We start from the raw sequence: 26,214 nt of genomic DNA on the forward strand, positions 1-26,214 counted from the left end.
AAGTAGGAATCTTTACACAAACATTGTCCAGCTTCCCACCAAGACTGTCTACTTCTCCAGTTTCATTTCCTACAATTCTTCCCCTTGTTCACTATCTACCAGCCACAGTGATTTCCTTTCATCTCTAAATATGCTAAGTGTTTGTTTGTTTTTGTCCCATGGTGTTACCACATGCTATACTCTGCTTAGAAGGATATTTTCCTCAAGCCTGTCTCCTTCTCATCCTTTTGGTCTCATTAATTACCACCTTCTTCTATGAAAACCAAAACCTAAGTAGGTTTCCTGTTATTCTCCTTCATAGCTTCTTAACTATTTTCTTCATGGCAGTTTTTGGTGACAATTTGTATCAATTTTATTTATTTGCTTACTTTTATTTTCTTTTTCCTTTTGTCTCTTTCCCACACTGGATCTAATTCCATGAGATTAAGTGCTGTTTTACAGTACTTCCTGATAATTACATATTGAAGTAATAAAGAAAAACATTAACACAAAGAACTTTGATGTTAGATATTGAGGTGGCTATCAAATGTAGTTTTTCAGTGAACTAAATTACTCCATAAAATAGAGAATTTACAAGGAATTAGGCAGTCAGAGTCAGTCAGTAAGCCTATACTCCCTTATCAGTCATTTGTTAATCAAACTCTGTTAGGCACAATGATAAGTAAAAGAGATGAGGTGGTAAATAGCCTTGGCTTTCCATTGCTCTAAGGATCATGAAGGAAAGCCCTGTGTGATTTACTATTCAGACCCTCTCAGTTTCAGGTGACTGTCCTTGTTGAAGAGTCCCTGGGTGTTGCAAACAACTAAGCCCTTGACTACTAATAGAAAAGTTAGAAGTTTGAAGTCTCCCAAAGTTGCCTTGGAATAAGAGTCTGGCAATCTGCTTCTGAAAGGACACAGCCTCAAATATCCTGTGGGATGCGGGTCCACTCTGCCCACGTGGGGTTGCCATGGGTCTGGCAACCGGATAGCAGCTAGTTGCTCCTTCTTATACACTGTGACCAGCCATACTGGACTTCTTTCAAAATCTCCAAAATGCCTTCTCTTCAACACAAACAATTCACTGCTTTACTCATTAGAAAGAAACACAAGATCAATTTATTTGACTCTCCCACAGGCTCACACTGTTTCTTGACTCTTTCCTAAACTCATCCCAAGTTTCCCAATGCATGTATCCATTAGTGCATGCCCTTTATTGCCAGGCTGTTGTTGCAAAAGATCTCTGCCATCCCACACTTTTCCAGGACTCTTGTGACTTTCTATAAACCAGATAAACAAAAACACACACTTTTACCATGAGTACCCTAATGCAGCTTGAAAGAGCCTTCTGTGAATCGTAGTTCTCCACAATAGAGTAAGTGTGCTTGCTTCAGAATCTGTAGTGGACATTTGAAAGGCTATCACAGGCTCTTTAGCATAATGGATGAGTCCCTTGAAGAAGGTCATAGAAAAGGAAGAGAAAAGTTGAAAAATTGAAGCAATAAAATTGGGTTTATTTTGTCCTTTCAAGTCTTCTGGATAAATAATTGATATTGGATTCCTTGATATTGGAATGACTTTTGTAATATAAGTAACACGTTTTTACTAGTTGTACTTATCAAAAATTAAAGGAATTAATCTTAAGAAGAGAGATGAAATTTGACAGTGCCTCTTTCTTCCTATTAAACAAGAGCCTTCTTGTCCCTCTCGTTTCAATTGCATTAACATTTATGCTGTTCGCATACAGTTGGTAAAACACCATTAAATACATGTCTTTTCAAATTTATCAAGACATACCTTACCATCCTCCAGTATAAACTGGTGGTTAGTGCTGTCTGCCATGCCCCTAGCTTGACTTCACAAACATAACCCAGCTGTATTCATCTTCCAAAGTTGAAAAATGAGGACTAGCTTTTCCTAAAATTTCTGCAAGATGATGCTCATGTTACAGTTAAAGATCAGCTGTACAGCTTTCTCTTTGTTTAGCTATTAGTCCCTTAGGTATAAGTCTGTAATCAAAGGGAGGTCAACTGTATCCAAATAAAAGTATGCCAAAGGACTCTGGCATAAATCTTTCCCTTAAGATCTTGGTCATGTTACCTCAGGAGAGGGAGAAAGGAGACTGTTTTATATATATTAAAAATAAAAAACCTAAAAATTTAATTAAGAAAAAAAATAAAGTGCATAGGCTCTCCATGTTAATCATCATAAGTTTTTGTTTGTTTGTTTCTTCTAACTACATTTAGACAGCCCTTAAACAATCACAGAGAAAATAGAGCCTTCTATTGCAGGAACTATAAAACCAAAAAACCAAACTCACTGCTTTCCAGTGGGATCCGACTCTTAGTGACCCCTCCTTGGGTTTCTGAGGAGGTATTTCTATAGACGTGGCTTGCCCAATCTTCCTTCCGTGGAGTGGCTGGTGGGTCTGAACAACCAGCCTTCTTGGTTAGCAGTCAAATGCCTTAGGCACTACACCAGCAGAGCTCCTTCAGGAACTCTAAGCAGTCCCCAACTTACCACAGGGTTCCCTTCGGAATACCTCTTTTTTTTTTTTTTTTTAGTTTTCATTATGTCTTTATAAATCCAATCGTTATTTGTCTTTGGGGTTGGAAACATTACATATAAACTTACAGATATATTTTGTACATGCATGCATAAAACATACACAAATCATAAAATTTACTCCCATGATGAAGATTTGGATGATATTGGCATTTTATAATAACTTCACATGCGGAAGGTTCTGGATCATCTGGGTTATCCTGGGAATGGCTATGGTCAGAAAATTAGTGAGAGTTGTCTCTATGGTCCTTTTCCTTTTTCTTCATATATTTCATGGTAACCTTTAACCGCTGCCTGGATCTGTCTATTGACCTTAGCACAGCGCTCAGCATTTGGGTCCATGTTTCCAAGCAACTGAATCCTCTGATTTCATTTAGAAAAGTAAATCTGTACGTCAGTGTTTTGAACAGTAAATCGTAAAACTGAGTATCTGTGAGGAAACATCTGAGAATGATAACAAAGCAAATTACATACTGCAACATTTTATGTAGAACATATTACAAATGATAAAAAGCACAAAAATAGCTCCAAAAAATGGACAGTAGTAAGTACAGTTCTTTGTAACTCGAATACATCATAAGTTAGGGACCACCCATATATGGCTACTATTTTGTTTGTTTGTTTGTTTTCAGCTAAATCTATCCTTAGTCTAGGGTATATTCCTGGTCACCGACCCTCACCTGATCTCAATTGTCTGCATTTATCTGTCGCCTGGTGTTTGGTGTTAGTGGTAATGCAGTATTGTGCATACACTATTATTTGCCTCTCTTGTCTATATCTTATGTGCACATTTCAGTGTCCTTCCTTTCCCCAACATCATCATGCTGGTCACAGACTCTTTCCATACCATGCCTCCCCTCACGCAAATCAACATGTGTCCTCCAACTAGTCCAAAATCTTCGCTCCCCTTCCCTTCCGTACAATAGTTGTTGTTGGTCGGTGCTGTCGAGTCATGTCCGACTCATAGCGACCCTATGCACAGCAGAACCACCGCCGGTCACCTGCCATCTCCACAATCCTTGCTACACTTGAGCCCATCTCCAGCAACCACTATGTCAGTGCATCTCATTGAGGGCCTTCCCCTCTTTCGTCGACCTTCCACCTTACCAAGAATGACATCCTTCTCCAGGGAATGGTCCCTTCTGATAACATGACCAAAGTAGGTGTGACAAAGTCTGGCCATTCTTGCTTCCAAGGAGCATTCTGGCTGCACATCCTCCAGGACAGATTTGTTGTTCTTTTACCATTCCACAGCACTTTCACCATTCTTTGCCAGCACCACAACTCAAAAGCATCAATTCTTCTTCAGTCTTCCTTATTCATTGTCCAGCTCTCACATGCACATGAAGCGATTGAAAACATCATGGCTTGTGTCAGGTGCACCTTAGTCCTCAAAGAGACATCTTTGCTCCTCAGCGCTTGAAAGAGGTCTTTTGCAGCTGACTTGCCTAGTGCTATATGTCTTCTGATGTCCTGGCTGCTGCTTTCATGGGTATTGATGGTACAACCAAGCAATGTAAAGTCTTTGACAACTTCAATCTTTTCTCCATTTATTGTGATGCTGCTTATAGGTTGTGAGGATTTTTGTTTTCTTTATGTTGAGATGCAATCCATACTGCAGACTGTATTCTTTGATCTTCATCAGTAAGTGCTTTAAGTCATCCTCACTTTCAGCAAGCAAGGTTGTGTTGTCAGCACATCACAGGTTGTTAATGATTCTTCCTCCAATCTTGATGCCATGTTCTTCTTCACACAGTCCAACTTCTTATATTATTTGCTCAGCATACAGATTGAATAAATATGGTGAAAGGATACAACTCTGACGCACTCCCTTCTTGATTTTAAACCATGCAGTGTTCCCTTGTTCTGTACAAACAACAGCCTCCTGGTCTATGTACAGGTTCCTCATGAGCACAATCAAGTGTTCTGGAATTCCCATTTTTCTCAATGTTATACATGATTTGTTATGATCCACACAATCAAATGCTTTTGCATAGTCAATAAAACACAAGTAAACATCTTTCTGGTATTCTTTGCTTTTAGCCAAAATTCATCTGACAGACACAATGATATCCCTTGTTGCACATCCTCTGCTGAATCCTGCTTGCACCTCTGGAAGTTCTCTGTCAATATACTGCTGCAGCCATTTTTGAATTATTTTCAGTATGATTTTACTTGCATGTGATATTAATGATATTGTTCGATAATTTCCACATTCTGTGGGATCACCTTTCTTTGGAATGGGTACAAATATGAATCTTCTCCAGTCAGTTGGCCAGGTAGCTGTCTTCCAAATCTCTAGGCATAACTGAGTGAGTGCTTCCAGTGGGGCATCCGTTTTTTGAAACATCTCAATAGGTATTCCGTCAATTCCTGGAGCCTTGTTCTTCACCAATTCCTTTAGTGCAGCTTCAACTTCTTGCTTTAGTATTATTGGTTCTTGATCATATGTCACCTCCTGAAATGGATGAAGATCTACCAGTTCTTTTCGGTACAGTGACTCTGTATATCCCTTCCATCTTCTTTTGATGCTTCCAGCATCATTCAATATTTTGCCCATAGAATCTTTCAATATTGCAACTCGAGGCTTAAATTTTTTCTTCAGTTCTTTCAGCTTGACAAATGCTGAGTGTGTTCTTCCCTTTTAGTTTTCTGACTCCAAGTCTTTGCACATTTTGTTATAATAATTGGCTTTATCTGCTCAAGCTGCTCTTTGAAATCTTCTGTTCAGCTCCTTTATTTTGTCATTTCTTCCATTTGTGTTGGCTATATAGTAGTATATGGTAGTATATGGCCACTATTGAATTCTTCTTATATTGCTATAGTTCTAGGGAGAACATATAAAGTAATTCTCAATTTGGGCATTATACTGATTTCCCAGCATCCAATCAATTTCAGAAGCACCTTGGGACCAGTTCTTGGCAAAATTATAAATAAAATGGATAGAGAACATCTCTTTGCATCTATTTTGATCTCAATTTGATAAGCTACTGAACATCTTTACTAATAATTAATTGTTCTAGTTCCAGTAACAGGCTTGAAATGAAATGTCTCTTAAGGGTTCCTGTATTTTAATTGCCCTATATATAAAGTCAAGGCACTCTGATGGCATAGTGCCTAAGGTATTTGGCTGCTAACCAGAAGATTGGTGGCTCAAGCCCACCAACCCCTCCTCAGAAGGAAGATAGGACAGTCTACTTCCATAAAGATTTACTGCCTTGGAAACGCAGTGGGGGGTCTCTGTGAGTCAGAACCAACTCAATGGCAGCGAGCTTGGTTTGTTTGGTATATGTAAAGTCAGGCCTGACTTAGTTCTTCTCTTGAAGCCCTCATGCTACACATCATTATAGTGGAAATGAGTTCAAATGGCGTCACACTGAACACTGGTTTTCCTCTGACTGTTCATACACTACCTAAATCAGTTGTCATTTAAAACAATTCCACTATTGAACAGACGTTTATTGAATGCCTTCTCTGTGCAAATAACCATAATAAGAACAATTTCACTTTTAGTTAATGCATCAATTTTTACATGCTTGACTTACTTATCATTGTTTCTTCTCTCTTTTCCTTTTTAACTGATATTCCAGGCTGGTGGTTTGATGCTTGTGGCCCCTCCAATCTAAATGGAATGTTCTATACTGCTGGACAAAACCATGGAAAGCTGAATGGGATAAAGTGGCACTACTTCAAAGGGCCCAGTTACTCCTTACGTTCCACGACTATGATGATCCGACCTTTGGACTTTTGAAAGCACAATGTCAAAAGCAATTACGAAAACGACAAAGAAATCTGGGAAAACTACCAGATGAGAAACTTCTTGAAAATGCCTGAAGCAAACAATATCGTCTCCCTTCCAGCAACGAGGGGTAGTTATATGAAGTCATCAGGATTCTGAACTGTGGATTTGAGGCCTTTTGAGTTTGCAGACTTCTCTATGTGGGGTCGCTGTGTTCATATGGCATGAATATACAGAATGCCACTCCCTGTCATGCTTTTGAAAGAGGAGAAACTGCTCAGTTCACTGTGCTTCAGACTACTACTGGATCAACGTTTGGGACTATGATCACCAGCTGGAACATAGGGCTTATGTAAAACTGAAGAGGAGAGAAAGAATGAGAAAACAAAAGATATGCATAAAGACTGAAAACAGGCCTTCCATAATCCTTTGGAAAAGATGTATTGCACCAGGGAAATGATGTTATTTCTATGCAAACCTATAACAAATTTATACCATTGCACAATTTTGATAAATGTCCAAGAAGAACGGCAATATCCCCTGAGTTGGTTAAATGTTAATGGACTTCAGAAGCCTAATTGGAGTATTATACTCAATAGTTGATTTCTATAGACCATCTTCAAATTTAACTTCACTTTGGTAAACCACAATGAATCGTAGTGCATGAAGAATAACAGTGTGACATCAAAACACACTCTATTATATTTTATTTCATTACACATTGTTTTCATTTTTAAAATGAACATAAGTAAGGACGTCTGAGGTAAAATAATTACATACCCCTCCCCCATGTTGCAGTTTTCATTTACTGTAAAAACTGACTGACTGATATATAAATATATTTATAGCCTGAAGAAAGTTTAAAGAATGTGAAATATATCATTAAGTGTTTTTTTTAAAAAAATAATATACATGCATTTAATATTTCCTTTGATACTATAAAGGAAAGCAGTATTTTCAAGTGTATTATATTGAAACTGGAACAGTTCATTTTGTAGTATCTCCTTGCATGTGTTCACTTAGGGTGACTTCATTATTTTAAGAAGGGTTTTAGATCTTCAATTCTTCCCTCTGTTATTACATGCTAATTTAATTTTTGTTAATTAACTGAAACATGCTTACCAGATCCACCCTGTTCCAGTTTCTATAAAAGATACACTTTGAAGTCTATGAAAAATAAAAGAAGAATTATGAACATTATTGTACATAGCATGTTTATATCCATGGTAAACCTAGTAGCTGTTTAATCTGCAACGTTATCCTTAATTGATGCAAATAAACACAACTTTTCAAAGAAAGCTACTATATTTCTTTATGAAATACATTACTCCTCTTTATGTTTTTCTCCTTCAGGCTGTTTTCCTAAGCTATTTCTGATTTTTAAAAATTATTATTAGTGGAGAAAATTGGCAAAACTATATTGTATGTAAGAGAAACACATATAAGAAAAACAATCATAGCCACCCAACTAATTGATAAAATTATGAGTACTAGCTGCTATATATCTCTTAATGAAAATATTCCTTCACAATATTTCATTTTGAGTTAATATTTGGGCACAAAGTTTTGTGGTAATTTGAAGTTATTGCAACGTGTGATCAAGAAGAGGTCTTTGCATCTAGATTCTTGAAGATAGAATAGTAAAGTTTTATCAAAACATGAGATATATGCAATCATTGAAATAGATATTGAGTCTGTTTTCTGGAAAGAAACAGAAAACAATTTCCAAGGCAATGATATGCATTTCCGACTTGATTTGACCCCCTTTGCCTGGGTGGCATTCCTCCATTCAAGAGAATAAAGCTATTCAAAATTTGAAGAAAATATTTTTTAATGTTTACCATTAAGTTTTTCTATTTCTTGTATCTTTGTACAACCCCAATTTGCAGGTGTTACAGTTTTCTTAGTCTTAGTGGCTCCTTCATAACCCTGCTTCTAAAATTCTTGATTATTTTCATTTAAGTAAAAGTAAATAAGTGTTGTGTTCTTTTGTGTTCCTAAAGATTTTTTTTTTTTAATTTTAAGCAGTTTGAATAAGGCAGACAATTTCTCAACTTATATTAAAAAAAAAATTAAGTGAAATAATAATTTTTTTAAAAAAAAGGAAGCATGATATTTACTGTTTTGTTACCTGGATTTGAAAATGATATATTATTTTTGATTATTTATAATAAAGCAGCATAAAATGGTTTACAACTCCATTACATGCACTGTGAAAGGTGTACACGTTTGCAGCAATTTAACATGTATATCCTTTGCATTTAATTATTTGAGGTTAAAATAATTAGGTATTAGAATTTTGTCCTTAAATTTTTATTTCAATAAAATTCATGTGGTCTCTGCAAATTTCTTCATATCAATCACAACATTATTTGATTTAAATAAAATTGGAAATAAGATATTTGTGCAACTTTATCTCATTTTAAATAAATCTTTCCCAAAATGTAAAATTACAATCTATGGAAGTATGCAATGCCTGATGGGGGAAAAGGAGCTAAATAAACTATAGCTTTCATCCTGACAAACTTCTGGTCTGGATGAAATAAGAACGTTTAGCCCCCATTAGTGCGGTGAACCCAAACAGTAGGTCTAATTCCCTGCCATATGATTGTATCCTGCCAACTCATCCATGTCATAATATCATACAACAATCAATTGTGCAAACTCTCGATGTAGAACTAGAGAATTTTGTTGAATACCTGAGTTTGGCATGAAGGAAAGAAGGGAAATCATTAAGGAGATGTTACACATCTCTCCCTCCTCAAATCCCATCAGCAGTCTTTGTTTAGTCATTATAAGGAAATTTCTTGCTCTTATCCTATCGATTTTGGCCCCACTGCCACCACTTTAATCCAAACCCTCATTAATGTGATAATTGGGAGGAGCTTGCTGCTGTAGTGGCTAAGACATTGGGCTGCTAACCAAAAGGTCAGCAGTTGGAACTCAACAGGGTTCAGCTGGAGAAACATGAAGCATTCTACTTCCTTAAAGATTTACAGCCTTGGAAACCCTATGATGGCAATGCTTGGTTTGGGGTTTAGATGATTGGGAGAAAGTACTCTTTCACCCGCCCCTCTCTTCTCCTATCAACCTCCTAAACATGGCCAGTTTATTCCTCCAAAACACAGACTTCTAAACATGTTTCTTTGCTGTTCAGACCCTTCACTCCTCACTACCTCCTGAATGTAAAATGAACATGTCAGGTTGACACCACCCTACACAGCTCCCTTCCGCCCATTCAGTGGAAAGATGAAAAGTCCCTGTAGTTGCCTGATTGCAAAAAAACTGTATCATGTCCTGTTGCAGCTCTTCCCATAAAGATTCCAACACCATCAGGGTGAAGTTGATTTTGATGGGTAGTGACCCTATGGGACAGAGTAGAACTGTCCAATAGGGGTCTCTTGGAGCTCTGGTGGTGTAGTGCCTAAGGCTTTTGACTGCTAACAAGAAGCCTGGTGGTTCAAACCCGCCAGCCACTCCTGAGAAAGGAGATTGGGCAATCCACATCTGTAGTGATATCCCCTAGGAAACCCAAGGAGGGGTCGCTATGAGTCAGATCCGACTGGACGGCAGTGAGTTTTTTTGTTTGTTTGTTTGTTTGTTTTTTTCCGTTTACGGGGCTCCCAAGGCTGTAAATCCTTACACCACCAGGGCTCGTTTCGCATAAAGACATAAAGCCTATTTTCCCCTGAATGTGGGCTGGCTTGAGACCTAGTCAAGAGAATTCAATAGAAGTGTTGGTGTGCCTGTTCTGACCCAGCCAGCACAGCTCTTGAGCTCCAGTCTCCCTGTACCATGAGAAACATCCATGGCAGCCTAATGGAGGATTAGAACGCCATGTGGTGAAGCCAAGCTGACAAACTGAGACCACCCTAGACCAGCCAGCTACCAGCTGACCTGCTCGATGGCGCCAGATAACGTGAGTGAGTTCAGCTGAGAACAGCATAGCCGGGCTCAGCTCAACAGAACTGCACAGCTAATGTGTATAATAATCACACAGACACACACACACACACAAAGTGGTGGTTGTTCTTTTAAGCTAATGCATTTGGGGTGTCTTGCTAGAGAGCATTGTTGTAGCAATAGCTAATTGACACAAAATGCTATAGCCTGTTACATTACAATTTGTTGGCCCTCTGCCATGTCATATATTCTCCCCTTTACCCAGAACAGTGCTTCTCAAAGTGTGAAGTAACCACACTTTAAGTTAGAATTTCTAGGGATAGACCTAGGAATTTGCATTTTCACTAGTGCTCTGCCCTACACAGTGGTTCTTAGGTATCCTAACTGTCAACATCACTGTTCATAACAAAGTGTTCTTGTGGCATACAGAGTAAAACATTTGGTTGCTAACCAGAAAGCAGGTTGTTCAAACCCAGCAACTGCTCCATGGGAGGAAGATGAGGCAATCTACTTCCGTAAAGATTTACAGTCTCAGAAACCCAAAGGGTTGCTATGAATCAGAATCGACTCAATGTCAATGAGCTTGGTTTTTGGTTTTGTTTATAACTGTTCTCTTCTTTCAGCTCAGGTTGGCAAAAATTTCAACATTCCTCTATTATTGTTGTTTCACATATTTACATAGTTCTAAAAATTGAAAGAAGCATCAAGGTTTTTCTCAACTTACGTAGTAAGTTTCCATATAAGATGGCATCTGAGTTTTATTTTGAAAGTTTACTGGGAGTTTTCAGGAAGACAGAAAAGAGAGTGTAAAGACAAAGATGTCAGAAAACATGGAGATATGGGGAATTCTAAGTCATTCAGGATGAATGGACGGTAAAGTTTATTTGAAGGAGTGACAACAGGAGATGAGGGTGGAGATGGGCAGGATAAAGAAGGATTTAAAGTCATGTTTTTAAGTTAGGCTTTATCTTCTTGTTAAGAGAGACAATGAAAGGTCTTACAGAGTTTGGAAAAAATTCTGCTTACTGCAATTAGAAGATGCACAGGAAATAATGATGAGACTAGAGAAATCTGGACCAGTGGGGAGACCTCTTTACACAGGACAGTGATAGTGAGAACCTCATCTATACAGCAGTAGCAGAAGGGATGGACCAGGGAAGGCTGGATCTTAAAAAAAAAAAAAAAAAAAAAGTCCAAAAAATGCAATGGTTTGATGGGAAGTGGGGAAGGTATCAAGATCATTCCAGATTTTTGTCTTCCTTAATTAATGATGAAAATGAGCAAAATAGGAAACACAGGTTTGAGGGAGTATCTAATGAGTTAAGATTTATATGCCAACTTGGAATACTTGTGATTCAAGTTTGCATTTGGGTATAGGAATGTGAGCTCAAGCAAGACTAAAGTGGAAGACTTGAGACTTTAAAGAATCTAGTTTGATATTACAATTGCTAGATGAGGCATGATTGCAGAAGTGGGAAATAGAGCGCAGTGAAAAACTCGATGGAACATAAAAATTGTAAGGAGAAGGTAAAGAGAATTCAAAGAAAGAGATGAGAAACTATGAGCAGACAGAGGAGAAGGGAAACCAGGAATAGAAGCCAGGTGAGTAGATTGTGTCAAGAAGCAGGGACATAGGGATAGGTAACTTGCCAGCAGACTGGTAGCTTTCTGATTGCAAAATGATCATTGCATTTGGCATTCAGGAGGCCATTGGTTATTTTTATGAGAGCAGCATTAGCGATATCAGAGTGAGACACCAGATGTCAAGAATAGGAATGAACAGGAGGTAAGAACATGAGGAGAATGGACGTTTAGACACCTGCTGTTTGGAGTAATGCAGTACCTTGGGTCCCACCTCAGGCTATTGAGTTAAATCTTTATTTTAACAAGATCCTTAAATGACTCTTATGGATATTAAAGCTTGAAAAGCCCTGGTTTATATTATAATTTCAAGAACATGGCTATGAATAGGAAACACTAAGGAGGGAACTAGAGAGAAACAAGGTCAAGATAGGGATAGCTTTCAGAATGAGAGATGTTTGGATATATTTTCAAGTTGAGGAAAACTAACCTTTAGAAAAGCAGAAAGGAGGCCTAGTGGGACAATGGTTAAGTACTTGGCTGCTAACTGAAAGGTTGGCAGTTCAAACCTATCCAACTACTCTGTGGGAGAAAAATCTGGCAATTTGCTTTTTCAAAGATTGCAGCCAAGAAAACCCTACAGAGCACTTTTATTCTGTCTCATGGGCCATGAGTTGGAACCAACTTGACAGCACCAAACAGAAGGGCAGAAGATGAAAGGAAAAATAAAGAGATCCTCTATGGAGCAAGTATTTTGAGGGCTGAGTGGCGCATGTGATTGGTGACTGGCTGCAGACCTAAAGGTTGGTGGTTGGAACCCACCCAATCAGTGGTCGCAAAGGGAAGAAAACCCTCTGGAACAGTTCTACTGTTAGGAGGTTGCCATGAGTCTGAGTCAACCCCACAGCACTGTGTTGTGGTTTGTTTTGTTTTGTTTGATATGATGGAGTTGAAACTGGAGTGAGAGAAGGGTTAGTTTGAATAGGAGGAGAAACATCTCTCCTTCTAAGGCAATGAAAGAAAAATATCGTAGGTGAAATAACCACCAAAGGCCTCTATTTTATAGAGAAAGAAAAGACAATTTTATGACAATACAAACCAAACCAAACCCACTGACATAGAGTCAATTCTGACTCATAGAGATGCCCCATTGGGTTTTTAAGGCTATAAATCTTTAAAGAAGTAGATTGCCTCATCTTCCTCCCACAGAGTAACTGGTGTGTTTGAACCACCAACCTTCTGGTTGGCAACAAATGCTTTACCTACTATGGCACCAGAGCTCCTTATGAGAGTACAGACACTTCTATTAAATAGTGTTTGAATTAGGTGGAGAATAGTCCCTCAAGGTAATAGGAGAACTAAATGTGCAGAGGAGTTAAGATTTTACCAAGTGCTAACTAATCATGAACATAGACAGGACAAACTACTTTTCCCCAATGATTCTCACAGTTGTGAAATGATTAAATGAATAGCACCATCTAGCTTAAAAGCTTCAGTCTGTCATGCCTTCATAATAGTTGGTGTACATAACAATAACAACAACAGTTCAGCCTACAGGAGCTCTGGTGGTGTAGTGCCTAACACACTTGACTGCTAACCAGAAGGCTGGTGGTTCAAACCCACCAGCCACTTCTCAGAAGGAAGATTGGGTAATCTACATCCGTAGAGATACCGCCTTGGAAACCCAGGGAGGGGTTGCTATGAGTCGACAGCAGCAGTGAGTTTGGTTTTGAGTTAGTTCAGCCCACAGCAGTCATGCCTGTGAATGGTCACACCCAGAAAAATGTCCTCCTATTTGAAGCCTGCGCTAAATCCCCTAAACTCAACCACTCTTCCTTCTTTGTTCCTATGGTATTTTACTTCTACTTGTGTTACAGAATTTTCAGTCTGACTGGTATTCCAATCAACTGTTAGCATTCTTGTTCTCCATCCAAATAGTGAACTTTTTCAGTCAGGAATCAAATTTAATTAATTTTGTATCTTAGAACCTAACATTATGTCTGGCACATTCTAGTGTCTCAATTAGATGATTTTCTCAGTTTTCTTTTCAAGGCTGTAAACTCTTTGAGTTCTTATTCTTTCTTATTTTTCTTTGTATTACTAGCACTTGGCACAATACTTGACATAGCTTACACCTAAATTTTGGTTGGCTGGGTGAATGAAAGGATGGACAGATGGACAGATGTACAAATCAATGAAAACAGCAGGAACTGAAAATATTTACCAAGTCAAGATATTTAGATTATAAAGATACATTTTTTTTTCCAACAACAAAGAGCTTGTTTAAAAAGTACATCAGATTATCTATATACTAATGAGAATCACACCACAATTTAAATGCATCAATTCTGCAGTCTTCCTTTTTCATTGTCCAGCTCTCACATGCATATGAGGTTATTGAAAATACCATATCTTGGTTCAGGTTCACCTTAATCTTTAAAGTAAAGAACATTTACACTTTAAAAAGTTCTTTTGCAGCAGATTTGCACAATGGAAAGATCATTTAATTTCTTGACTGGGCGTCGATTGTGGTTCCAAATAAAATGAAATCTTTGACAACTTCAATCTTTTCTCCATTTAGCATGATGTTTCTTAATTGTCCAGGTGTGTGGATTTTTGTTTTCTTTGTGTTGAAGTGTAATTTAAGAATATTGAATGTACCATGGACTGCTAGAAGAACAAACAAATCTGTCTTGGAAGAAGTCCGGCTGGAATGTCCCTTAGAAGTGAGAATGGCCAGACTTCATCCCTAGTTCTTATGTCATGTTGTCAAAAGGGACCAGTCCCCAGAGAAGGATATCATACTTGGTAAAGTAGAGGGTCAGTGAAAAAGGGGAAGACCGCCAATGAGACGGATTGACACTGTGGCTGCAATGATGGGCTCAAGCACAACAATGATTGTGGGGCTGGCACAGAACCAGGCAGTGTTTCATTCTGTTGTGCACAGGGTCACTAAGAGTCTGAACAGACTCAACAGCACATAACAACAATAGCAATGAGAAATGTGTAGATTATTGTGGTAGTCAGGTCAACTTGGCTGGGCCTGGTTTTTGAGTGCCTGGGCAGCTGGATGTAGTTATTCCTCATGATGAGGTTGGTAATCAACTCCATGTTGGATTCCACTGTGAGTAGCTAAGTAGTTGCATAGGGGGTGTGGCCTGCTTCCAGTATATAAGGAGAAGTTTTGAGAATGGTCTCTAGCTTTTTGGCATGCTTAGATCCTGCATTTAGCTGAGTCTTCATTAAGCAGCCTGCCACGTTCTCTGCCAATCTTGGGACGATTTCTGGGCTTGACCTGGTGGCCTGCCGCGTTGCTTGATGATCTTGGCACTATGCTATTTTACTTTCAACCTTGGGCTTGTCAACCTCAGCAGCCAGTAGCAGCCTGGGTTAAGAGATGTCTCCTGCTCCAGTGGGCCAGAAGCAAGAGGAAGAGCTGAAGCCCAAGGTCAAGGGGCCTTCACCCAGCCCCTAGAGCTGGTACTTTGAATTCAGATTTCTAGCCTCCTAAACTGTAACAGAATAAATCCACAGGTTCAAATCATCCACTTCTGGTATGTCTATTATGGCAGCACTAAAGAACAGAAACAATTACATTTCCTCAAAATTAAAGTGTTTTTTTTTTTTTTTCTTAAGGTATGAAGAAAACAACCAGATACAAGCACTGAATCTTAGCATAACTAAAACATTAGAAAATATATGAGATGTCTGTTTCTAAACTGATGTTTAACCACCAATAGGAGAGGTTCCAGAGATCAGGATGATGGGATTTCATGGAGCAGAAGCGTGGAGAAGGGGAGATATGGAAATTTACGGTGTTGTGGGAAAAGATAAAAGTGTCCACTCGCTTTCTTGGATTATTAGGTTCTGACACATTTTGCTTTTGTGGAGCTAAAGCTTGAGAGTATGGTCCCTGGGTGCTGGATTACTAGCTGAAACGTTGGCAGTTGGAATCCACTCAGAGGTGCCTCAGAAAACAGTCCTAGTGATCTGGTTCTGAAAGATCACAGCCATCAAACCCTTGGGAGCATTTCTACTCTCACACATGGGTCACCATGACTCGGAATCAACAACAACTAAAACAGTGACAGGTTAAGGATAGTAATGGGCCACTTGAACAGGGTGCCTGGTATGTGGAGAAGAGTCAGTAAAATTGTGTTGACTGTCTCTGAGCCTCGCTCACTTGGATCTTGACTCCGAGAAGTCTCATATCAGAACTGTTGGTGCCCTTGGGCATTTACCTTTACAGAGAAAGACTGCTAATAAGAAAACCTGCAATTCTTTACTGAGAGCCCCACCCACCCCCACCCACCCAAGAGCATGTGCTCAGTTTCTGCATAGGGCAATCTAGAAGTGCTAGATGGTTAACATCTCAAGAAACAGTCTTTAACAAATGATAAATATTTATAGATAAATAACCCTGGTAGCATAGTGCCTAAAGCACTTGACTGCTAAACAGAAGGCTGGTGGTTCAAACCCACCAGCCACTCCTCGGAAGGAAGGTTGGGCAATCTACTTCCATAGTGATACTGCCTCCGAAAGAGGGGTCGCTATCAGTCGGGGCTGACTCGACGGCATATAACAACAAACAACCCAGCCTCCTTGCCCAGTGGTTGAGATAACTCTGGGCATATTCCCACTGTCTCCCAGATTTTCCAGCAGAAAGGAGTTTTAGTTGCTCACATTGGTAACTAGCTGGATAGCATACAACTTAACTGGTTTTCTTTTCTTTCCTGTTTTATCTCCATTACTCTACCAGTGTTTCCCGAGATCATCTCCCAAGTTAGCTAATGCAGACCCATTGCAAAGCTATTCCAACTCACAGGAACCCTACAGAACAGTAGAATTGCCTCATAGCATTTCCAAGCTGTGAATCTTTATAGAAGCAGACTACTTCACCTCTCTTCTGCAGAGCAGCTGGTGGGTTCAAACCTCCAACCTTTTGGTTAGCCTAGCACTTTAACCACTGTGCCACCAGGGCTCCTTCCAAATGAATTACGTTTCTTTAAATGCTTTTCTTACAGTCTACTTTTTCTTCCTTTTTTCTTTTTTTCCCCCACTTTTTATTGTGATTTGGCTGAAAGCTTACAGAGCAAATTAGCTTTCCATCTAACAGTTCATATACATTGTGTTTTGTGACATTGATTGAAATCCTCACAGTGTAACAGCACTCTTCCCACTTTCTTCCCATGGCTACCATTTCCTTTTGTCCTTCTTTCCTATCCATTCCTACTTTCTGAGTTTATGCCTGGGCAAATGCTGTCCTTTTGATCTCTTATGATTGGTTGTTCTAAGGAGTGTGTATCTCCCTGGTGTTATTATTTACCTCATAGGTCTGCCTATAGTTTGACTGAAATTTTAGCCTGGAGAGTGAGGTCAATTTCAGTTCTGAAGGGTGACTAAGGACCATAGTTTCGGGGGTTCCACCAGTCTCTATCAGACCAGTAAGCCTGGCCTTATAATAATTATTATTATTGTCACTTTGAATTGCGTTCCACATTTTTATCCCACTCTATCCAGGATCTCCTAACGTGATACCATTCAAAGTGGTTGGCAGTGGTAGCCGGCACCATCTAGTTCTTTTTGGTCTCAGGGTCATGGAGGCTGAGGTTCACATGGTCTACTAGTCCTTTAGGGGTAATTGTTTCCATGTGTCTTTGATTTTCTTTATTCCAAGAATGAGTAATTCATTTGGGACACCATGATGCCAAACCATTAACAGTTAACATTCATTTAGCATTTCATCCTTATGACACCATGATCAGTTAATTATTATCATTATCCCCTTCAAAGGACAGAGAAAATAAGTGACTTGTCCAGGATAACACACCCAATAAGGGGTGATGCTGTTACTGAACCTAGAAGTCTGACTCCAAAAGCTGTACTGTCCACTTTTTAGAGCTACTCACCACGTGTGGCTACTGAGCCCTTGAAAGTGGATCATCAAAAATGAGATGTGCTATAATGTCAAATGCATATCTGATTGAGAAGGCTTCGTATTAAAAAAAGTGAATAATACTTTATCAGTAATTTTACATTACAGCTAGTCCCTGACTTATCATGTATTCAAGTAACAATGAACTGCACTTATGACCATCGATTGTTTGTGTGTGTGTGTTGTATAACTTATCATTATGTGTTGTAGCACATAATTTGCTGATGTTATCATTCTCAAATGTTCATTTGCAGATGTTCAATTTTAGCATTGCTGGGTTTATAAAGACACTGATAATGAAAGTCAATAATAATGAAAACTAAAAATAAATCAGATATTAGACTTACATCAGAACAGATTTACAACCAAGTCATCAGAACAGAACTTTGTTGTAACCTGTAATTACGTGTGGCAATGTTAGATTTTTAGATATGTTGGATTAAGTGAAATGTATTACTGAAATCAATTTTACCTGTCTCTCTCTACTCTTTCTAATGTGGCAAATAGGACATTTAAGACTACACATGTGATGTGTATTGTATCTCTCTTGGACAGTGTTGCTCCACATGCACCCTGACATAGCATCAGTGCAAATTGTGATGCACATGCTAGTTCATTTAGGTTCCCGATAACCTTGAAAGGTTGATATTGCTTTCCTTTTCACCAATTTAAAAAAAAAAAAGAAAGAAACAGATGCCAATCAGTTAAGGCCTTTGCCAAAGACCCACACAGTGAATAAACTTTAGCCTCATGATTTCTGGCCAGTGATCTTAACTCTGTATTTATGAAAAAAATCTTATAATCTATAACCGTGCTGAGGGATACTGCCTCGGAAACCCAAGGAGGGGTCGCTATGAGTCGGGCCGACTGGACGGCACATAACAACAACAACAACCATAACCGTGCTGAAGGGTTTCTTTGATATTTTTAATATTTCATGCTTCCTAGCTTCCCAAAGGAGTTCTGGTAGCATAGTGCCTAAGGCACTTGACTGCTAACCAGAAGGCTGGAGGTTCAAAGCCACCAGCCACTCCTCAGAAGGACAATGGGGCAATCTACTTCTGTAGTGAAACCACCTCAGAAACCCAAGGAGGGGTCGCTATGAGTCAAGGCCGACTCGGCAGCCATAACAACAACAGCAACAGCTTCCCAAGCTAACCTTGATATAGCAGTTCAACACTCAAGTCTTCTAAAGAAATAGCTTTACAAGATCAGTCATAAAATATTTATCAACTTCACATACCATATCAATTCACAATTGAATTACTTGTCTCCTCTTTCCTCTTTCTGTCCAAAGATCTCCTGGTCCATGTCCTGGGACATAATAGTCTTTGTATGCAAATTCTCAAAACCAATGAAGAAACATTCCTTATGCTATTTTTTCATGTGAATGTCATTAAATATGAACATTCACATATATTTTTTACTTTACTGAATGTTCATTTAAGGATTGGAATAAATTCCATATAACTTTATACAACCATAAATTGGGAAAAGAAAAGGAATTAACAATTTTTGAGCTTTTTATGTAATATACAATGGCTTTGTTTTATGCGTGGGTGAGTTCTGCTACTCTGAAAGGCTGTAATTTGGCCTTCTATTTTTCACTATTTCAAATAAATTATTCAAAGTGATGTTCTATTCCTACCCTGTCCTGTGCCCAAAGTGACCATCAGAAAGATGCCTCTAGAATGCTAAAGGGCTGAGAGCTAGACCAGAAACATGTAGCCAACAGACTCTTCTAAATATTATTTCTAAAACACAAGAGTCTTTGCTTTTTCCAGATCCTGCATCTGTGTACATTTGAATCCCACCACCTGGAAAGCCTTTCATTTCCCACACTGTATGCAGAGCTATTGGCAATGTCTGAAACATGCTTCAAGACTTGCTGAAGTATCAAGGGAACCTCTTTTACATTTTCTCTGATCCATAGTGAGTGTGAGTCCATGGTATCTTTAAATGCCTCTATAAACACTTCAGACCAAGTATTGCAGTTCCTTGTTTGTGACTCTCTTTCTTCCACACTAGACCATGAGCATCCTGGCAGAAATGGACTCTGTTAATTAATTTTTGTATATTTCAAACAACGCGCAAAACCCAGCCTGTTAGACATAATGCATCTAAATAAATATTTGTTGAAAGAATCTCTTTATACTCTTACTCTTTTGTGCTCAGTATTCCATTTCTAAGGAGCTTCAGTAGTGCAGTGGGTAAGCACTTGGCTGCTAATGAAAAGATTGGTGGTTCAAACCCACCAGTTGCTCTGTAAGAGAAAGAAGTAGCAATCTACTTCTATAAACATTATAGCCTTGGACACTCTATGGGGCAGTTCTACTCTGTCCTATACTGTTGCTATGAAATGGAATCAATTCACCAGTGATGAGTATTCCATTTCTATTCAGTTTTCAGTTCATCCTATAGATTTGGTTCTTTCCTATTTCCTATTCTTCCACCTATAGCACTCCTTCTATATTCCCACTCTTTCTTTCAGCTGATTGGCTCCTGTTGTTAGCTGCCATTGAGTTGACTCCAATTCATGGCAACCTTATGTACAACAGAATGAATTGTTGCCTGGGCCTACATCATCCTTACAATCACCACCATATTCAAGCCCCTCCCTGCAGTTATGGTGCCAGGCCAGCTCTCTGAGGGTCTCCCATGCTCTCCATGGACCTCTGCTTCACCAAACATGATGTACTCTAGCAACTGATCTCTCCTGATGACATGTCCAAAACAAGAGACAATATTCTGTTGTGATCCACTAAGGTTTTCATTGGTTAATTTTCAGATGTCTGCAGGTCTTTCTTTCTAGTCTGTCTCAGTTTGGAGGCTCCACTGAAACCTGCCTGTTATGAGTGACACTACTGGTATTTGAAATAAGAGTGGCATAGCTTGCAGCTCATAGCAATATGCAAGCCACCACAGTATGACAAACTGACGGATGGTGGGACAGGCTCCTACTTATTTATCTCTTATTCTTCCTTAACAAAGTTTTCCCTGACCACTGGCCAAAATAGTTTTCCTTTTGCATGTTTCATGGCTTCTTGTACTTTCCCCAATATTACACTCTGCACACCATTATGAAAATCAGACAACTAGTTCAGAGGCCTTTTTTACCATTATGTCCCCTATCCCGAGGACATAGGAGCTCTGATAGCATAGTGCCTAAGGCACTTGACTGCTAACCAGAAGGCTGACGGTTCAAACCCACCAGCCACTCCTTGGAAGGAAGGTTGGGCAATCTACTTCCATAATGATACCGCCTCAAAAACCCAAGGAGGGGTTGCTATGAGTCAGGTCCAACTTGACAGCACATAACAACTACAACAATATCCCTAGGACATTCCTAACAGGAAGTTGATATTCAAGAAATATTTCTAGAATAAATGGATGGATGAATTTTCTTTAAAAATAGGCTTAGCATTTTTATATGTGATTTAGCACTTCAATATGTTTTCAGTGTATTATTTAGATTCATTTGGAGAAATAATATAGTGCTAGGGAGCTCCAGGAGCCAAACATAACATAGCTAGAAATGCTTTCCTAAGGAGTTCATTTTCTAATGATAGAACTGGTAGTTAATAACGTGGCTGTGCCTGTATGGTTACATACAGAATAAAGCTTAGGACTAGCTATCCTGTTTGTGCAGCTTTTCTTATATTCCCCTTGATTTTGAGTAATGAATCCACTATCATTTCCAACCAGTTACACCAGAATCTGAGGATTACCCTTCTCCTACCTCTACTTCTTGATCCACCCTCTTGACTAATCACCAGGTCCTGCTGTGCTAAAAGTACTTGGGGGCAGCATCCTCCTCTGATCTCTCCTGTAACTTCATAAGCGGGAAAGAAAATCACCATCAGCAGCCCAAGGCTGTTCCCTATGAGGCAGAGGTCAGACATGCTGCTGCCCTCCAAACTTTTTACCAGTGTGACACCAACTATCCCTCCCACAATACTCACTCACTACTTCTCTGCTGGGTTCAATAATTATTGCAGTGGCCACACAGAATTCACAGACAATACTCATGGTTATGGGGTTTGTTAAGGAAGCAACAGCTTACAAATCAGGTCCAGGAGTTCTCAGCACACAATTCTTCAGTCAGGACAGCCTCACAGCTCCTCTTCTGCCATGCCTACAGGTGTGCTTCCCTTTGGCCCTTGCTTTTAGGCCCACCCTCTGTCCTGCTCAGGCAAGTGTTACAAAGCTTTTTTAGCTCTGTCAGTAGGTGGATCCCACTTTGCCAGCAAGCCTCCTGCCCATAGGCACTCAGCTTTCCCACTCTGTGGGATGGCAAGCCTGCAGCTCTGTCTCCTGCTGCTCTCTTGGTTCTGCTGCCACTGTCTCTCTGCGAAAGAGGTCCAGCACAGGTATCTTAGGTCCAAAGACATACTCCACTCCTGGCTTCTATCTCTTACTGGTAGTGAGATCCCCTTTTCCCTCTGTGATGGCTCATTTTAAGCTAAGCAAGATAGCAAAACTGACCACTCCTCACATTAGAGTTTGGTACACCTTATTTGCACAGTCTCACACCCACAAGGGTTCTGTGGTAGGTAAGGTTGTGTGTCAACTTGGCTGGGTTGCGATTTTAAGTGGCTGGGCAGCTGGATGTAGTATTCCCCATGATGAGATTGGTAATCAGTTCTGTGGTGGAATCTGATGTGAGCAGCTAAGTAGCTGCCTTCAGAGTGTGGCCTGCTTCCAGTATGTAAGCAGAAGTGTTGAAAAAGGTCTTGAACTCTTTGGCATATCTGGATCCTGCATTTGGCTGAGTCATCAATGGCCTGCCATGTTGCCTGCTTGGGACTTGGGACTGTTTCTGGACTTGGAACTAGTGACCCATCATTGGGACTGGTCCATTTTACCTGTTCATCTTGAGTTTATCAGCCTCAGCAGCCAGCAGCTGCATGAGTCAGAAAAAGCCTCGAGCACTAGTGGGCCTAGAACAGGAGGCAGAGCTGAAGCCCAAGGTTGAGGGGCTTTCATCCAGCCCATAGGACCTGCATTTTGAGCTTTAACTTCCAGCCTCCTAAATTGTAAGAGAATAAATTCCTGTTTGTTAAAGCTATTCATTTGTGGTATTTTTGTTATTGTTGTTGTTGTTATTGTTGTTATGTGCCATCGAGTTGGCCCTGACTCATAGCAACCCCTCCTGGGGTTGCCAAGGCAGTATCACTAGAGAAGTAGGTTGCCCAACCTTCCTTCCGAGGAGTGGCTGGTGGGTTTGAACCGCCAGCCTTCTGGTTAGCAGTCAAGTGCCTTAGACACTATGCTAAAAAACCAAAACAGGTATGATGTACCTTGTTTACATTATTAGCAAGCTATCCAATCCCCTTGGTTGGTCGTAGCATCTCACATTCGCATAGTCCCACTCAGTTGCCTGGTGGGATCACAAAGACCATGGGTAGAAGAGCCACACCAAGTAATTCACTGCACTATGTGCTGGTTTTAACTCATAGATAATTATTGACCCACCCCTTCCTTTTATGTCCAGGTCCTCATCATCTACCACCTACGCTATTGCAATATCCCTGTGGCCATTCTTCAGGCTTCAGCCTTGTCCTTCTCAAATCTATCTGTTCTTTAGAATTGCAATATGGCACTCTATGCTTAAAATACTTCAGTGGGTAGCTCCCTCTCACTGTAAGCATAAAGTGTATTCTCCTTAGCAAAGCAAACAAGGCCATCTATGACCTGTCCTCTACCTACTCTCTAATCTCTTCTCCTTGGTATTTTAGCCTTTGTGTGTGTGTGTGGCAGAAAGAATATTAATTTCCCTAAAAGTATTTGGCTTTCTGTTTTTCGTCATTAGGTAGCAAAGCTCAAAAAAGATTTTTAAACATTGATCAGTTAATAAAATTTTGTGTAGTCTGGTTAAGTGCTTTATGATTTTAAACTTTACTAAAAGGGAATAAACATTTGCCTCACATTCTCAGTGTTTCCTTCATGATTTCTCATGTACTAAAAGTGAGAATGTTAGAACACCAGGGTCCGTTTGCATGGTTGTTGTTGTTGTTGTTGTTATGTGCCTTCGAGTCATACCCAACTCATGGAGACATCTCCTTGGGTTTCCGAGGCTGTGTTACTATGGAAGTAGATTGCCCAACCTTCCTTCCGAGGAGTGGCTGGTGGCTTTGAATAGCCAGCCTTCTGGTTAGCAGTCAAGTGCCTTAGGCACTACACTACCAGAACTCCCGTTAAATTCTTTGCATTGTGCATATTTACACTTTGTATTTTATACACTGAAACAGAAACAGAAATTTTATCATTTTCTTCCTGTAACTAAAGGCTTGTCTTGTAGCCTCCCTCTTCCTACTTGGGATTAGGAGTTCCACTTGGAAACCACCCTTCTGAGATAGGGACTTCATTTTATTTGCATTTGTAAACCTAGATCCTAGTTCAGTTCTTGGCACATGCTAAATAACTATGAATCTATAAATAACTAAAATAGAAGATTTTAGAATAAATGATAAATTATAAATAATTTAAGTAAATTATAAATTTTATAAATTATAAATGATAATGATATTTATTATAAATTATAAATTTATTCATTATAAAATGAATAAATTATAAATTTTATTATTCTCTAAGAAGGGGTAATTTTGCCTGATTTACTGTACTTAGTTTATTATTTAAGGTTTACCATTTATGACACTGATTATAGATATATCAGTTTTTAACAATAACATCAATTTCATTAATGTGAGCCATATTCCATCATGGTTCTTAAAAATAGGCTCTCGTCAAGTGTATGAAATCTGAATCAGAGCATGACAAATATATACTATCTTTAAAAGGTAGGCTTTAAGGCTAAAATCACTATTATACTATCTGCAGTGCTATTTCCTACATTAAGAAAGCAAGAGTCAAACCACAAAGCCATTACTTAGGCATGATATGTGTGCTTCTCTTAGATATTTAATGACTATGACCAAAACAAATAATATTTCTTTGCCTCCACTTTATAATATTATTAGATTTAGTCTCTAAAAACAAGCCCGAAATTTAAGACTTTTCCATGATTAACCACTATTTATTGGCCTTAAATAATAGACTTGAAACCATAAAAAAGGATAATTTCTGCCTTAAGGGTTTGCTGTATAACTCAGACCAGAAGCTCAATGGGAATGTTTTAAGGTAGACATTCAATTTTAGCTGCATTTGTAGTTCACAAAGGCAATTATAAGAGCCAATAACCCCTAAGTTATGATACTTGGAATTCCAAATTCCAACCAGTCAATATTTATGGAGCACCCACTGTGTGGAAAATGCACTAGTGGCACCATGCACAGCTGAAAACAAAATGAGCATTTTATTCCAAAGAATGAGTAATTCAGTTGGGACATCATGGTGCCAAACCCTTAATATCATGCTAGTCACTCTGACATGAAATTGAATGGTGTACTAATAATTGAACTCATTCAAGGATTTTTTGTTTCTATAATACTAAGACCTTGTCAAAGAGCCCTGATGACACAGTAGTTAAGTACTCGGCTACTAACCACCCCCCCAAAAAAAAAGTTGGCAGTTCAAACCCACTAGCTGTTTTGTGGGAGAAAGATATGGCAGTCTGCTACAGTAAAGATTACAGCCTTGGAAATCCTATTGGGCAGTTCTACTCTGTCCTATAGGGTCACTATAAGTTGGATTCAACTGAATAGCATCCAATAATAACAATAAGGCCTTGTCCATGATTGTGTCTAATTGTATAATGCTAAAGAAGCTGCATTATACTGTATTGAGCATCCAAAAAGAACCTCTTCATCATTTCTACCACAAGTCATTGGGATGCTAAGGCAAGTTGCCCAAGTTCTATTAGTATGAAGGCTCTTAATTCCTCTCTATAAAATAGTGGAGGGGAATTAGTCCTGGGTTCCAAATAGCAGACTGAAACACTTATGGGAAAGGAAAGCCCTGTACTCCAACATTTAGAGAGGGTACTCCAGAAATCCAATGATAAGCAAAAGAGTTATCCCCAAGTAGGGGTTTGTATGCATCAATGAGCAGCAAATACTACTAACGAGTCTGCTCACACTGATGGAGGTTCCTGCTGAGTTTGCATTCTCATTTGGGAGACTTACTTAGTACATGACCAATCTAGCCAATAGCCATTGAGTCAACTCCCAGTCATGGGGACTCCATATGGTCAGAGTAGAACTGTGTTCCGTGGAAGTTTCAAAGGCTGATTTTTCAGAAGTAGATCACCAAACCTTTCTTCAGAGACACCTCTGAGTGCACTTGAAATGTCAAGTTTTCAGTTAGTAGCTGTAAGATTTGACTATGTACCACCCAGGGACTCCCAAGTTAGTATATCAATAATACAGTTGCAGGTAACAAAAGATGCAATTAAGAAAATAAAGTAAGAATGAGGGGTAGTTTTGACCAGGGGCACAATACAAGGTCCTGGATAGAATGGAAGAAAACTATATAACGAAACTCAAGTTCCTAAAAAAGGTCAGACTTACTGGGGCAACAGAGACTAGAAAAACCTGTGGGACTATCACTTTAA

The 26,214-nt window shown here is 39.2% G+C and overlaps 1 protein-coding gene across 1 annotated transcript in view; it reads left to right on the forward strand.

Moving 5' to 3' along the window:
* ANGPT1 (angiopoietin 1) overlaps positions 1-6,295 on the forward strand; it is a 381,437-nt gene extending 375,142 nt beyond the window's left edge. Inside the window, exon 8 of the mRNA XM_007934880.2 lies at positions 6,135-6,295. Coding sequence (XP_007933071.1) covers positions 6,135-6,295 — 161 coding nt within the window. The remainder of the gene's footprint in view (positions 1-6,134) is intronic.
* Positions 6,296-26,214: the final 19,919 nt, after the last annotated feature.

The sequence above is a fragment of the Orycteropus afer genome, unplaced genomic scaffold (assembly GCF_000298275.1).
Source record: "Orycteropus afer afer isolate SDZICR_OR568_19922 unplaced genomic scaffold, OryAfe1.0 scaffold00021, whole genome shotgun sequence".
In the NCBI taxonomy this organism is placed as follows: Eukaryota; Metazoa; Chordata; class Mammalia; order Tubulidentata; family Orycteropodidae; genus Orycteropus; species Orycteropus afer.